At 48.4% G+C, this 14316-nt stretch overlaps 1 protein-coding gene across 7 annotated transcripts in view; it reads right to left on the reverse strand.

Moving 5' to 3' along the window:
• Positions 1-296: 296 nt before the first annotated feature.
• The window catches only part of LOC133059341 (spermatogenesis-associated protein 31E1-like), a 41188-nt gene continuing 27168 nt past the window's right edge, over positions 297-14316 (reverse strand). For all 7 annotated transcript variants that reach the window (XM_061146323.1, XM_061146325.1, XM_061146319.1 and 4 more), the window contains 3 exons: positions 9062-9119; positions 8429-8489; positions 297-8139 (listed from right to left, as the gene is read on the reverse strand). In XM_061146323.1, the coding sequence (XP_061002306.1) occupies positions 3369-7772 (4404 nt within the window). In that variant the 5' untranslated portion in view covers positions 7773-8139; positions 8429-8489; positions 9062-9119 and the 3' untranslated portion in view covers positions 297-3368. The remainder of the gene's footprint in view (positions 8140-8428; positions 8490-9061; positions 9120-14316) is intronic.

Genomic DNA, 14316 nt, shown 5'->3' on the forward strand with positions numbered 1-14316 from the left:
AAAATCAGAAAGGAAGAAGTCAAATTGCCTCCATTTGCAGATGACATGATCATATATGTAGAAAATCCTAAAGTTTCAAAAACAACAACAGTGACAACGGTAACAGAAACCTTCAGAACTCATAAATGAATTCAGCAAAGTTGCAGGATGTAAAATCAGCATATAGTAGTCATTATATAAAGCAATCAACTATCCCAAAAAGGGTATTAAGGAAAAAACACCATTCTGAATATAAAGAATGAAATGCTGTGCTATGCTGCGCTTAGTCACTTAGTTGTGTCTGACTCTTTGTGACCCCATGGACTATAGCCCACCAGGCTCCTCTGTCCATGGGGATTCTCCAGGCAAGAATACTGGAGGTCCATTATGCTATCTCTCCAGAATACAACCTCCTCACCTCTCTCCCAACATATAAAGAGAAGGACACTATATATGTATATCAATCCTCACCCTGAATATACAAATATATTACCTACTACCACACACAGGTATAAACACCCTAACAGTCTTCAAAGAAATACATTTAAATACGCCCAGGACTCCATACATTATGAGCACTTTCATAATTCATGCACCTAATGATGGACACATACAAATCAGTATACACAAGTAAGACAGATAGAAATATCTCCAGGAAACCACTTATGAAAAAACTTCCATATACCAAATGATCCCTAGCTAGTAGAAGCCAGCTCATACATCTGCATATATTAACAAATAATCACTTCACCTATTTCTAATATATATAAATGAAGTTTACCAACTCCCCGGTATAAACCTGAAATCTCACCTTCTCATCAGATATACACATAATAACTTCTCAAAATATGTAAGCCTAGGTGGCCCCTACTGAAAAATAGAAATCAAAGCACTAGCAAATATTCCTCCAAATGGCCATTCCCATTGAATACACACACAAGCTCATTATACACACAACTCTCCATAAGCCCCAAATATAACCACAATTACCCACTACCTTGCAAATATGCAAAGATATGACTATATACATATACTCTGTTTCAAATACATACCACACTACCTGCATATGCTTATGCCACATTCCCAAATTCTCACACAGAATTAATTCTCCCATCATGTAGAATACAGAAACATATAAACACAAGAATAGACAACATCTACCAGCCCCTAAAAATAGCCACAGACATGCCCCCTACACAGCAAAATATATATAGATGGCCCCATACAAAACTCCTGAAATCCTAGAGGGTGTATGGGGGGGTCCCTCTCTGGGCTGAGTGTGGGTCTGTCGAGGTCTCTGTGGGGTTATTGGGGGCCCTGTGCTGGATCAGTGTGGGTGTATGGGGGGTCCCTCTCTGGGGTGAGTGTGGTTCTGTGAAGGTCTCTGTGGGGTGATTGGGGGCCCTGTGCTGGGTCACTGTGTGTAAATGTGGGGTCCCTCTCTGGGGTGACTGTGGGTCTCACCCACTCTTCACGGGCCCTTCCCTTGCTGTCCTCTTTGCACCTCACGGCACGAGAAGGAAGGGACTCTTCAGGTCAGGTTTCTTGCTGTTCTGTCAGTGTCCCTTCTGCGTCATGTCTCCAGACGGGAACCTGAGTTCCAGATCCCCCAACTCAGCGCTCACCTCTTGGTGCCTCTGAGAGGCCCTGGCAGCAGCCAGGCTCAGGATCCAAGCTCTGTGCTCCCCTCTCCTGAACTCTCGAGGTCACTCGATGATCTAGGACACAACGCCTCCCCTCAGACCCTGGCTGAGCCCCCACCGCTGTGCCCACCGTAGGGGATGCGGTGCAGAGTCAAGACTAGTCTCCAGGGAGGAACCACAGCACAAGTAGGCCTGTGCCCACTGCCCCCATAGCCCCGGGCCTGGTCCCACATGTGGGGGCCCTGACAGGCATGGAGGCAAGCCCGTTCCTGCCAGCTCCTGGATCAGAGGCCCCCTTCTGGAGGCGGACTGTGCACCAGGGCAGTGTCTGTGACATAGAGCCCCGAATCTCTCTGGAGAAATGCTCGTCTCCCCGCTTTCCAGCTTGGATGAGCCCAAGGAGGAAAGCTGATGGCGTGTTCATTTTCTGCAGGTCCCTTCCATGCATGCTGGGTGACACATCCTGGCTGCTGGTGTCTTCCACCCCGGCCTCTGGAGTGAGTAAGACTGAGTTCAGGTGAGACCTGCTGTGACTCCTGAACAGTCCCTGGGCCTGTTGAGTCCTACCTGTACCCTGGGAGCCCCCTTGGGCCACACATGTAGGTAGAGGTCACGGACTGTGAGTCTGTCCTGAGTACCCAGTCCTGTAAAAGCTGATTGCTACAGTGGGGAAAAGTGAAGCTTCTCTGCTTGAGCTTCTGTTGCCTCTGGGAGCTTGGCCCTCTGTTGAGGGCCTCCAGGTGGCCTCCCTCAGACAGGTCCGGGGAAGTACAGTAGAGGGGAGGTTCTGGAGTGATGCCAGCATGAGCCACCCGGCCCCTCACTTCTTTCCTCTGGCCCTGTGGACGGTGGTGGGACACCAATGCTCCTTGGTAAATGCACCATCTATGGGCTCCCCTGCCACTAACATCCTTCCTCTGCATCCCATCCCAGGGGCACAGCATCCTGCTCTCAGACCGTGAGGTGCCTCCACACACAGTCATGACCATGCTCATTCACAGGGGGAGGTGGGCTCTGTAAGCATGGCTGTCCTCTCCTCCAGGGCTGGGTGGGACCAGCCCTCGGAGGCTTGCATGCTCTGCACCGCACACTCTCAGAGCGGGGTCCTCTCAGAGTGTGTGGTCCTCATTCTTGCTGCTGCTTCAGAGCAGGAGAAAGGCAGGGGGAGAGTGATGAACCTCGCCTATCTTGTCCCAGCCACATCTGGGAGAGAAAGGGGCTTTCAGGGCAGCAGCATCTACCCCGCTGTGACTCGGGGGTGAGGCTTGTCCCACCTCTGGACTCCCCTCCTTATTCTGACATGGGAGTTTGTCCCTGACACTTCTTGAGCCTGAGGGGAATTTCAGCTTCTAAACACACCTCCCCTACCAGCTGTACAACGTCCAGGTGGAGAGACAGTAGGATAGAACTGAGAAAGATCCTGAGAAGGGGGAGGTCTTTAGCTTTAGTTCACTGTGACATGTCCTAAACGCTGTTGCTTGTTTCTCTAATGCTGGTATTATGGAAACTGAAGGCGCAGTTACGGAACTGGGGTGAGGGTGAGTATCTATGCTGGGGTCACCCTCCCTCCATGGCCCCAACCCGTCTGGAAGTCAAAGCAGGCACCTGGAAAGCGTGGACCCCGATGCCTTCCATCTCCCTCAGTGAGGCACCGACAGGCCACTACCCCTGCTCATGGGAAAAAAACATTTATTTCATGAAACAAAATTTCTGGTAGGAAGAAGCCTTTAGCACACCGAGGATGTGCTAACATTGGAGAAAAATGTATTTATCTGCATGGCATGCATTTTTTTCTTGGAGGAGAGTTTTCCTACCCGGAATGCTGTGAAAAGCATGTTCGGATTCACCAGTAAATTTCTGAGGGAGACCATGCCTTGGACAGTGGAGGGAATGGCCTGGGACCCGTGTCACTCGTGAGCCATGCTGGCAGACTATGCCTGGAGGGGGACCTGGCTCCCTGGGTGAGAAGGCCCACTTGCTGTCCCTGGGACTGGTCCACTTTTTTGAAAAGCTATGGCCCGTTGGGGTGGCTTGGTGATAACGGGGTGTATCTCTCCTCATTCTCCTTTCCTCTTGGTAAGACAGGATTCTGTGGTGGCAGTAATGTGGACCTCGGGGGCCCTGGAATTCTGCTTGGTACCAGTTTAACTCCGTGGCGTGAGGTCCCTGGTGAAACACCATCCTCTCCTTTAGGATCTGCCCAACAGCTGTCATGAGAGTCTGAGCCTCAACCGCCCTGCTGTCCATGGTCGATTTGCTCTTGATTGATTCTTGGCTCTGGACAGTGGCTATTTCAGGCCTGCCTTTTTGCAAGGGCTCTTCTGGGTCTCTGCCTTTACTGGGGAAAATCCACTGCAGAAGGAGCTTAATCCTATCTTTGAAGCTTTCTGATGGAACCTGTCTCTTCTTTAGGACTAACTGCTGAAACTTGCTTCTTAGGGACTCTGTTGTTTCTTTTTTCTGGCCAGGATGACTCATCCCCTGGGCTTGGTAAACGCTCCATTCTGCCAGCCCCTTTTTAATCTGTCTTAATTTGGGCCTTGTATATTTCTCTCTCCCATCCTTGGGAACAGACTCCTTGCAATGGCTCTTATATTTCAGCTGTCGCCTCATGTCCACCTGCTGCCCCTGGCTGCTCCCTTCACTTGAGGTAGCATCATAGAGTTTTTGGGAATTGCACTTGTCTCCACTGGATAAGATCTGAAAAGAGGACAGAGATTCCTGAGAAGCCAAGATGTTTGCGGCAAGAAACATATTCGAGTGACAGTCTTTGAGAAGCACATCGGTGGCACAGTCTTGAAGGAGTACTCCAGTTTCACAGTCTTGAAGGAGCACGCTGGTAGCTCGGCCCTGAGCCTGAGCCTGCTGGTCAGCGAACCCTTGAGACTCAAGCTTACGAGATTGTGTCTCAAAGAGTAGATCTTCTGTATTTGAGGCAGCAGATGTGGTGTTCAGTGAGGGGCTTTCACTGGACCTTGGAGACCGTGATCTCCCGAGATCGATATTGATGTCTAGGTATTTGACCTGCACGCTAGGTTCCCTGGTGCCCTTCCCAGCAGAGTCTCCCTCCACGACCTCTTGCGCCCTGGAAGATGGGGAGCATTCATCAAGGTCCACAACTATCACATTAGAGCAAGATGCTGGGGAGGCCTGCCCCCTGGTTTCCTTCTGTGGCTCATTCCTGGCCATGGCTGAACTTGGACTTGGCTCCAGGCTGCCTTTGTCAGCCTCCACTACAGACATGCTGTGCCACATTCTGCCCACAAAGCTGTATGTGGGGGCCTGAGGAGGTGGCTTGTCTTCCTGTCCAGTCAGAGGGGCCTCTGGGGGCTTATGGGTGTCCCCAGGTGTGCGTCCTCCCAGAGCCCCCCGGGCTTCCTCAGTCACCTGTGAGGGGACAGGGAGGGGCCTCTCCAGTGGGGGAACTGCCTCCGTTGTTTTCAGTTTCTCACCTGCATGGGGCTGAGGAGGTTTCCCCAAGCCCTTGGTTAATAGGGCAGTTGACTGGTATCCAGATTCACAGGTGACCTTCAATGTGGGCACTTGAACCTTTTTCAACTTCAAGCGAAATATGAACTTAAGGACTTTGAAGAATAGGCTCCACCTGTGCCTCACCCGAAACCTTATTATATGTGCTTCCAACTCCTGCTCAGTATACGGGCTGAGGACAAGAGACTCATGGGAGGTGATCATGGAGGCTTTCCCATCCTGAGAGGACTGTGTACTTTCTGTCTTCATGGGAGCATTTGTCTCTCCCAGAGTGCCTAAAGCAAGGTTGTCCACAAGCCTCAAGTGACAGACATTCACAGGGATCTCACTCTCACAGATCTGCTCTGCCTTCCTCTCTGTAAGGACTCCTGAGACTTCTGGTTGCTTCCTGTCTAGGCTCAACTCTATTTCTGATGCAGGTTTTGCTCTTGGGTCCTTCACTGGAGGGTTGGCTGGGAACATGTACAGATCTTTTACGATCTTCCCCACACTCTGCCCCACCTCATGGCACAGGTCTGTCCCTGGTAGGATTTGTGCTGGGCACTTGGACCTCATCTTTTGTACATCCTGGCTCATTTTGCCTCGACCTGCAGAAGATCTTGAGGGCCCCTCCCTGCCCTGTGCCTGGCATGGCCTTGGGTATTGATCCTGGGGCTGCATCAGTTTCTGAGATGCTTGGATTCTGCAGGGCAGGCCACTCTGTTGCTGCATGAACCTTTGGGAAATGTGGTGCTCCAGTTTCTTCCGAACCTCAGGGCTGATCAAATGCCCAGGAAGGATGGGGACAGAGCTGTGGGCCTGGGAAGACCTGGTCTCCTGGGATGGGTTGAGAGTGACCTGGATAAAGACTTGCTGAGAATTTTTAACCAAAGAGGGCAAAGTTCTCCTGCTTTCTAGTTGTTTTTTCCAAAAGTGACATTCCAGGTTTTCAATTGCATTTGAACTGAAAGATGATGCCTTATTTGGGACTGTAGTGCAAGATGTTTCAAAGGACTTCTCAATGCCAATCTGGCGTTGAGAAGATGATGACTGGACTAGGGGGGAGCGTGATAGATGGACAGTGGTTTCTAACTGAGCCTGAGGTTGTGGATGATATTGGGGTATGGCTGGAGTTAAAAATTGAGGTTGGGCCTGGATCTCCATATGAGCCCGAGAAGATGGCTGACAGTGAGGTATATTTAGAGCCAGGGGTATCGGTTGGGCCTGGATCTCCACGTGAGCCCGAGGAGGTGGTTGAAACTGGGGCATGGTTGGAGCTGAGGGTTGTTGGTGGTCCTGGACCTCCATGGAAATCTCAGATGATGGTGGACATTGAGGCATGGTTGCAGTCCAGGGTAGGGATCGGCCCTGGGTCTCCACATGAGCCTGAACAAGTGGTTGAAACTGGGGCATGTTTGGAGTCCAAGGTAGGGATTGGTCCTGAATCTCCATGTGAGCTTGAGGTTGTGGTGATTGACACTGGGACATGGATGGAGTCTGGACTAGGGGTGGAACCTGGGTCTTCATGTGAGCCCGAAGTGGTAGTTGAAAATGAGACATGGTTTGAGCCAAGAGTTGGGATCGCACCTGTGTCTCCATGTGAGCTCGAGGTGATGGTTGAAATTGGGGCGTGAGTGGAGTCCATGGTTGGGGGCGGGCCTGGGTCTCCATGTGAGTCTGAGGTGGTGGCTGAAAGTGAGGCAGGGTTGGAACCAAGAGTTGGGGTCGGGCCTGGGCTTCCATGTGAGCCCGAGTTGGTGGTAGAGAGTGAGGCATGGTTGAAGCCACGATTTGGGAGCTGGACTGGGTCTCCAATGAAACTTCAGATGATGGTTGACATTGGGGCATGATTGGAGTTAAGGGTAGGGGTTGGGCCTGGGTCTCCATGTGACCCAGAGGTGATGGCTGCAACTGGGGCATGGTGGGAGTCAAGGACTGAGGTTGAGCCTGGGCCACAGGTTGGGTCAAGTGCTTGGCCAATGACAGTTGTGAAGTTACTTTAGCTGGAATATGCAATGGTTTGGCTTTAGAGCGTTCGTTAAATAAGACAGGGCATAACTCTAGAGCTGACCCAGGTACTGTGACAGCAGCTATGAGAGACTCACTGTGCAGAAAGGGGAGACCCCAGAAGAGCTGGCTGCATGTCTTCTGTAGACAGCCCCCCAGAGTATCAGGATATTGGGGCTTCTCGGGACCAAGCAGCTGATCATGTTTGCCAGTTATGTTCCCGAAGTGTTGGTGACCCAAGGTGTCCTGTTTGTGACCCAGCGACTCGATCCTCTTCCCCAAAGAATTCAGGTGGTAGCCTGCCTCCTTGTCCTTTTCTTTCTCCTCCCAAGACTTCAGTTCCACCCTTTTGGTGATTAGTATTTCCAGTAGCTCCTGGACATTAGGGTTGATAAAAGCGAGGCCACCAGCCTCTCCCTGCCCGTTTCGGGGATCTTCCCAGAATGAGGCCTCTGGTGGGTAGAGGGGAAGGCTTTCTTTCTGGGACTCTAAGTGTGTTGAGGTGGAGAAGCTCCAGGCTGTGGCTGCTTCCTGCCACCAGGCCAGGGCCGATCCAGGGCTGCTTGAATGGACAATCCCTGGGATGGCTGGTCTCCAGGGGGAGTGTGGAGATGACCTGTGTGGGATGGTACCCAGTGTGCGTGTCGTGGAGTCACCCTGAGTGAGACTCAGCATGGAGCCTGATGGTGTTGGGGTAGAGCAGGGTGCTGGAGGTGGAGGGCAGGCTCTCCCATGAGGCGGGCTTGGTGGGGAAGGGGAAACAGCCAGTGGCCAGGGGGAAAGGCTGTCCAGGGGAAAGAAAGGCTCTGGTGTTGGAGAGGCACTCAGGTATGACTCTGAGTAAGTGGAAACTGACCCTGGAGAAATGGCAGAAGTGCAGGGTAGAGGCTGCTTGGTCAGAGGAGCTGGGGAAATGGTGGGAGCCGCCTCTTCCCTGCATGGTGGGTGGGCTCCAGCAGGCACTGCTTTGCAAACCTCACCAGGTGAATCTTGCCATGAGATCTGATGAAAGCTGTCCTTGTCAGGGAACCTCCCCAGGTGTCTGCAGGAGACATGAAGAACAAGCTGCAGCCAGGAGCTGCCAGGCCAGGAGGACCAGACAGGCCAGGCGGCGGCGGGGGTGGGATGGGGGGGGGGGGTGCAGCCACACCCCACAGTCCTGCACGGCCCCAGTGCTGACTTCACAATGCTCCTGCTGTTCCTCACCACGGGATGATAGCCATACCCTGCCCTCAGGACTCCTCCCAGCTCAGCCCCAGGCTGCCAGAATCCCTGGGTTTACACCACAGACTTTAGAAGAACCCCCTAGAAAGAAAGGGTAGATTCTCTACCTTTGCAGAAGTGAAGTCAGGTCCCAGACCTCTTCCAGTTCTTCCAGGCAATCTCTGCAAGCTGGAAATCAGCAGACTGGGTCATGGTGGTGAAGATAGGAGCCAGGGGTCTTATAGAAGTTGAGTGCATTGTCTCTTTAAGGGGACACCATTGGGAGACTGGAGCCCAAGCTCCAGTGTCCAACACCACATGATCCCTGACAGTGATGGTGACGCTCAAGAAAGGGTTTATCACTTAACGTTTTTCCATATCCTTTACTCCTTACTGCCCTCACCACCTACCTGTAGGCGATGGGCAGGCATCACTTTGCAGTTGAACCTGAGCACAGGTAAACCATGTGTCCTATGTGTCCTGGAGGGCTCACTTCCCAATCCAGGTGCTATTAGTCCAATGCAGCCCACACGCCCTTTTGGTACAGAGTCTTTTCCAGGCCCCTCACAGCTCCATTCTACACATGGAATCTGGGAAGTATCTGGATTCTGCCCTCCTTCCCAGAAACCTCCCTGGGGGATCTGCTTCTCAAGGGAGAAGTCCTGCCACTGGCCCCGCTCAGAGCCCGTGGAGCTGGACCTCATGGCCAGAGTGGTGGGCACTAGCACTCGGGGCACTCATGGCTGGATGTCAGAACTCACCTTTCAAAGCGCCATTTCTCTTGCTGCTCCTGCTTCTTCCCCTTCGTTCCTTTCGATGCTGAGAGAGAAAAAATTAGGGCTTAAGACCCAATTCTCAGTCTCCTCTCTCTAGACAAGCATCAGGCACTAGTGTCCATACATAATATGACTTTCTACATTTCACTGACAGAGCTCTGTGATTTTTCTTTCTTTTCACTCATTTTTAAAGTGGATAAAATATTTTCTGTTTTCCTTCTTTGAAGAATGAAAGACTATTTTCAATGTGAAATGCACTCTGTACTACTTTCGTCACTGTTCCTCTGCTCAAGAAACACACACATTCTCAGACTGTGGGTGAATCTGAGCTTCATCAGGTTGATCTTTGCTTCCTGATACCAGCCCGCCCCCCAGCCCCTGCTCTGATGCTCTTGGGGCTTCAGCGCTGCCAGATCATCAGCCCTGAGACACTGTTCACAGCTGCTGAACTAGGGCTCAGAGTCCTGCCCTCAGCCTGAGACTGAACTCAGTATCCAGTCCTCAACCCCTGGTCACTGTGTTTGGGACATGCCCTGGACCCCTACCACACCAGGACAACTGATCTGAGATCTTTGGGTAGAAATCCTAGTGTTCACTCTATCTCCTGCCCAGCTGGTTTGTCCCTAGAGGCATAATATTTTCTTCCTTGAAAATAGATGTCCTGTTCTTTCCCACCTCAAGAATCTCTGGTTGATTCAGAAATAATAATAATAAATAATAATAAATAATTCCATATGCTTGTCAGTCTGGACCAAGAGTTCCTTACCTTCCTGATGTTTCCATGTTTCCTAGGGGGAGCAAAGGATGGGTTATTCTCCAGGTAGGGAAGGATCAGGAGAAAGAGCCCCAGTCCACATAGAAAGGCAAGGATGGTATCGATCACCCAGAAAGGGGAGCTGGAGTTCAGCCAAGTATCAAAAGTGCTTTTCAGAGAAAAGAGCAGATTCTCCATCATCTGAATCACACCGCTGCCCTCAGGCAACTGAGCCAAGGGGTGCACTTGGGGGACTGAAGTACTAGGCTCGCATCATAGTGATGTGGTCTGGTCACAAAGGGCCCTTGGGGGTGAGAGGGGTTAGCAGAGGAGGAGGCTGGACCATAGCCCCTCCCTAACCATCCAGCCACACAGCTCCATTCATCTCCCTTCTCTGAGCCTTCCCGTCCTACCTTCTCATCCTGGTAGAGACATTGGTCAAGTGTTGCTTCTTTCCACCTAGAACTCTGAGAATTCCTGGTTCCTTTGATAACATTGCTTGAGTCCCATCAATACTTTAAAAATTCTGGAGTTCTCCCTATAACTTTGGTTAATCCCAGGTATTTTTACTTTTATGATATATATTTTTTCTAATTTCAGTTAATTTTTACTATATTCAACTACTGGGAATTAAAAATTAATTTCAAATAATTTGAAATTTACAAGGCTATGAAATATAAAACAAACTGAAATAAACTTTCAGAGTAAGTTTTTCATAATTTGCCAGCATCCTTGTTTTCTGAACGCAATACACTGAACAAAAAGATTTGGAACACTCTGTACAGATACACACACATCCTTTTAACAAATCAGCCCAGTGTTTTCAAATCTAAGAACCAAGTTTGTTTGGTTTTTTTTCCCAGTTCAAAAGTTATCTTTCAGTATTTGTTATAAGTCGGACTGCTAGCAGTCAATTCTCCCAGTCTCTGTTTATCTGGGAACATTTTTATTTTGCCTTTTTCCCTGAAGCATAGATTTTATAGACACGGAATACTTGGGTGACAATTTTTTTCTTTCAAATCTTACAATATGACATCCCATGGCCTTCACGCTGCCATTTCTGACCGGAAGTCAGTGATTAATCTTATTGTGGTCTCCTCATATATGGAGAGGAGAAGGAAATGGAAACTCACTCCAGTATGCTTGCCTAGAGAATCCCGTGGACAGAGGAGCCTGGTGGGCTGCTGTCCATGGGGTCGCACAGAGTCGGACATGACTGAAGCGACTTAGCATGCATGTATGCATTGGAGAAGGAAATGGCAATCCACTCCAGTGTTCTTGCCTGGAGAGTCCCAGGAACAGAGGAGCCTGGAAAGGCTGCCATCTATGGGGTCACACAGAGTCAGACACAACTGAAGTGACGCAGCAGCAGCAGCATATCTGGAGAACAGTTTCTCTCTGGCTACTTTCAAGATTTTTCCTTTGTTTTTCCACAGTTTGACCAAGATGTGTCTTAGAGTGGATCTGTTTCCTGTCATTTTTCTAGAGGTGAACTCTGAATCTGGAGAGTGTTTTTCATCAAAATTTTATAAACTTTTAGCCATGATGTCTACAAGTAATGTTATGCTGTCCCCTCTCATCTCCCTTCTTTCCGAGAGTCTCTTTCCTTCCATATTTGATGGTGTGCTGAGTGGATGCTGTAGATCGTTTTCCCTCAACATCTTCTCTCTTTGTTTTTTACACTGATTTCCTGAATTCATCTTTCAGTTTATGGATTCTTTCTGCTACCATCTCAAGTGTGCTATTGAACCTATTTTTCAATTTAACAACTATAGTTTTCAAGTCTAGGGTTTATATTAGTTTCCTTTTTTAAAAACAATTCCTAGCTACTCATTGAGTGTCTCTTTTGACTGAGTATCATATTTTCATCTAATTCTTCAAGCATGGCTCCTTTAGTCCATCTTGCAGTTATCATTATTTTGATATTTTAATGTTTTGACCTTCATACTGAATTTATAAGTGACATATGAGTTATATGTGATATATAAATGCTTTGCTCACCACTGTTTCAACACTAGAGTTTTCTGATTTTAACTGTGTACTTATCTGTCCCAGCAAGTTCTATACTTTGATAGAGTTTCCTTTTCTTAATTACCATCTTTTCATTTCAGCTTGTAGAACTCCTTTTAACATTTCCTATTAGACTGATCTAATGGTGATGAAAGTAGGGAAAACCACTAGACCATTCAGGTATGATCTAAATCAAATCCTTTATGAGTGTACAGTGGACGTGAGAAATAGACTTAAGGGACTAGATCTGATAGACAGAGAGCCTGATGAATTATGGACGGAGCTTCATGACATTGTACGGGAGACAGGGATCAAGCCATCCCCATGGAAAAGAAATGCAAAAAGGCAAAATGCTTGTCTGAAGAGGCCTTACAAATAGCTGTGAAATGAAGAGAAGTGAAAAGCAAAGGAGAAAAGGAAAGGTATTCCCATTGGAATGCAGAGTTCCAAAGAATAGCAAGGAGAAATAAGAAAGCCTTCCTCAGCGATCAGTGCAAAGAAATACATGAAAACAACAGAATGGGAAAGACCAGAGATCTCTTCAAGAAAATTAGAGATACCAAGGGAACATTTCGTGCAAAGATGGGTTTGATAAAGGTCAGAAAAGTTATGGACCTAACAGAAGCAGAAGATATCAATAAGAGGTGGCAAGGATACACAGAAGAACTGTACAAAAAAGGTCTTCATGACCCAGATAATCATGATGGTGTGATCACTCACCTAGAGCCAGACATCCTGGAATGTGAAGTCAAGTGGGCCTTAGAAAGCATCACTACGAACAAAACTAGTGGAGGTGATGGAATTCCAGGTGAGCGATTGCAAGTCCTAAAAGATGATGCTGTCAAAGTGCTGCACTCAATATGCCAGCAAATTTGGAAAACTCAGCAGTGGCCATAGGTCAGCTTTCATTCCAATACCAAAGAAAGGAAATCCCAAAGAATGCTCAAACTACCGCACAATTGCACTCATCTCACACGCTAGTAAAGTAACACTCAAAATTCTCCAAGCCAGGCTTCAGCAATACGTGAACTGTGAACTTCCAGATGTTCAAGCTGGTTTTAGAAAAGGCAGAGGGATGAGAGATCAAATTGGCAACAACCGCTGGATCATCAAAAAAGCAAGAGAGTTCCAGAAAAACATCTATTTCTGCTTGATTGACTATTTTAAAGCCGTTGACTGTGTGGATCACAATAAACTGTGGAAAATTCTGAAAGAGATGGGAACACCAGACCACCTGACCTGCCTCTTGAGAAACCGGTATGCAGGTCAGCAAGCAACAGTTAGAACTGGACCTGGAGCAACAGACTGCTTCCAAATAGGAAAAGGAGTATGTCAATGTTGTATATTTTCACCCTGCTTATTTAACTTCTATGCAGAGTATATCATGAGAAACGCTGGGCTGGAGGAAGCACAAGCTGGAATCAAGATTGCTGGGAGAAATATCAATAACCTCAGATATGCAGATGACACCACCCTCATGGCAGAGAGTGAGGAAGAACTAAAGAGCCTCTTGATGAAAGTGAAGGAGGAGAGTGAAAAAGTTGGCTTAAATCTCAACATTCAGAAAACTAAGATCATGGCATCTGGTCCCATCACTTCATGGCAAATAGATGCAGAAACTGTGGAAACAGTGTCAGACTTTATTTTTGGGGCTCCAAAATCACTGCAAATGTTGACTGCAGCCATGAAATTAAAAGATGGTTACTCCTTGCAAGGAAAGTTATGACCAACCTAGATGGCACATTAAAAAGCAGAGACATTACTTTGCTAACAAAGGTCTGTCTAGTCGTGGCTATGGTTTTTCCAGTGGTCACGTATGGATGTGAGAGTTGGACTGTGAAGAAAGCTGAGCGCCAAAAAATTGATGCTTTTGAACTGTTACGTTGGAGAAGACTCGAGAGCCCCGTGGACTGCAAGGAGATCCAACCAGTCCATCCTAAAGGAGATCAGTCCTGGGTGTTCATTGGAAGGACTGATGCTGAAGCTGAAACTCCAATACTTTGGCCACCTCATACGAAGAGCTGACTCATTGAAAAAGACCCTGATGCTGGGAGGGACTGGGGGCAGGAGGAGATGGCGACAACAGAGGATGAGATGCTGGATGGCATCACCGACTAATGGACATGAGTCTGAGTAAACTCTGGGAGTTGGTGATGGACAGGGAGGCCTGGCGTGCTGCGATTCATGGGGTCGCAAAGAGTCGGACATGACTGAGCGACTGAACTGCACTGAACTGAAGAACCCTCCAGCCTAAAGCAAGGAGGCACCAAACACAGCAAACTAAATAAAATGAAAAGATGAGAAATATACAGGAGGTGAAGGAACATGGTAAAACTCGCTAGACCAAACAAAAGAAGAGGAGACAGGCAGTCTATCAGAGAATTCAGAACACTGATAGTAAAGGTGATACAAAATCTTGAAAACAAAATGAAGGCAGGGGTAAAAGCAAATCACTACTAAAAAGTCATCAAACAAC

Source organism: Dama dama, chromosome 7 (genome assembly GCF_033118175.1).
Source record: "Dama dama isolate Ldn47 chromosome 7, ASM3311817v1, whole genome shotgun sequence".
Lineage (NCBI taxonomy): Eukaryota > Metazoa > Chordata > Mammalia > Artiodactyla > Cervidae > Dama > Dama dama.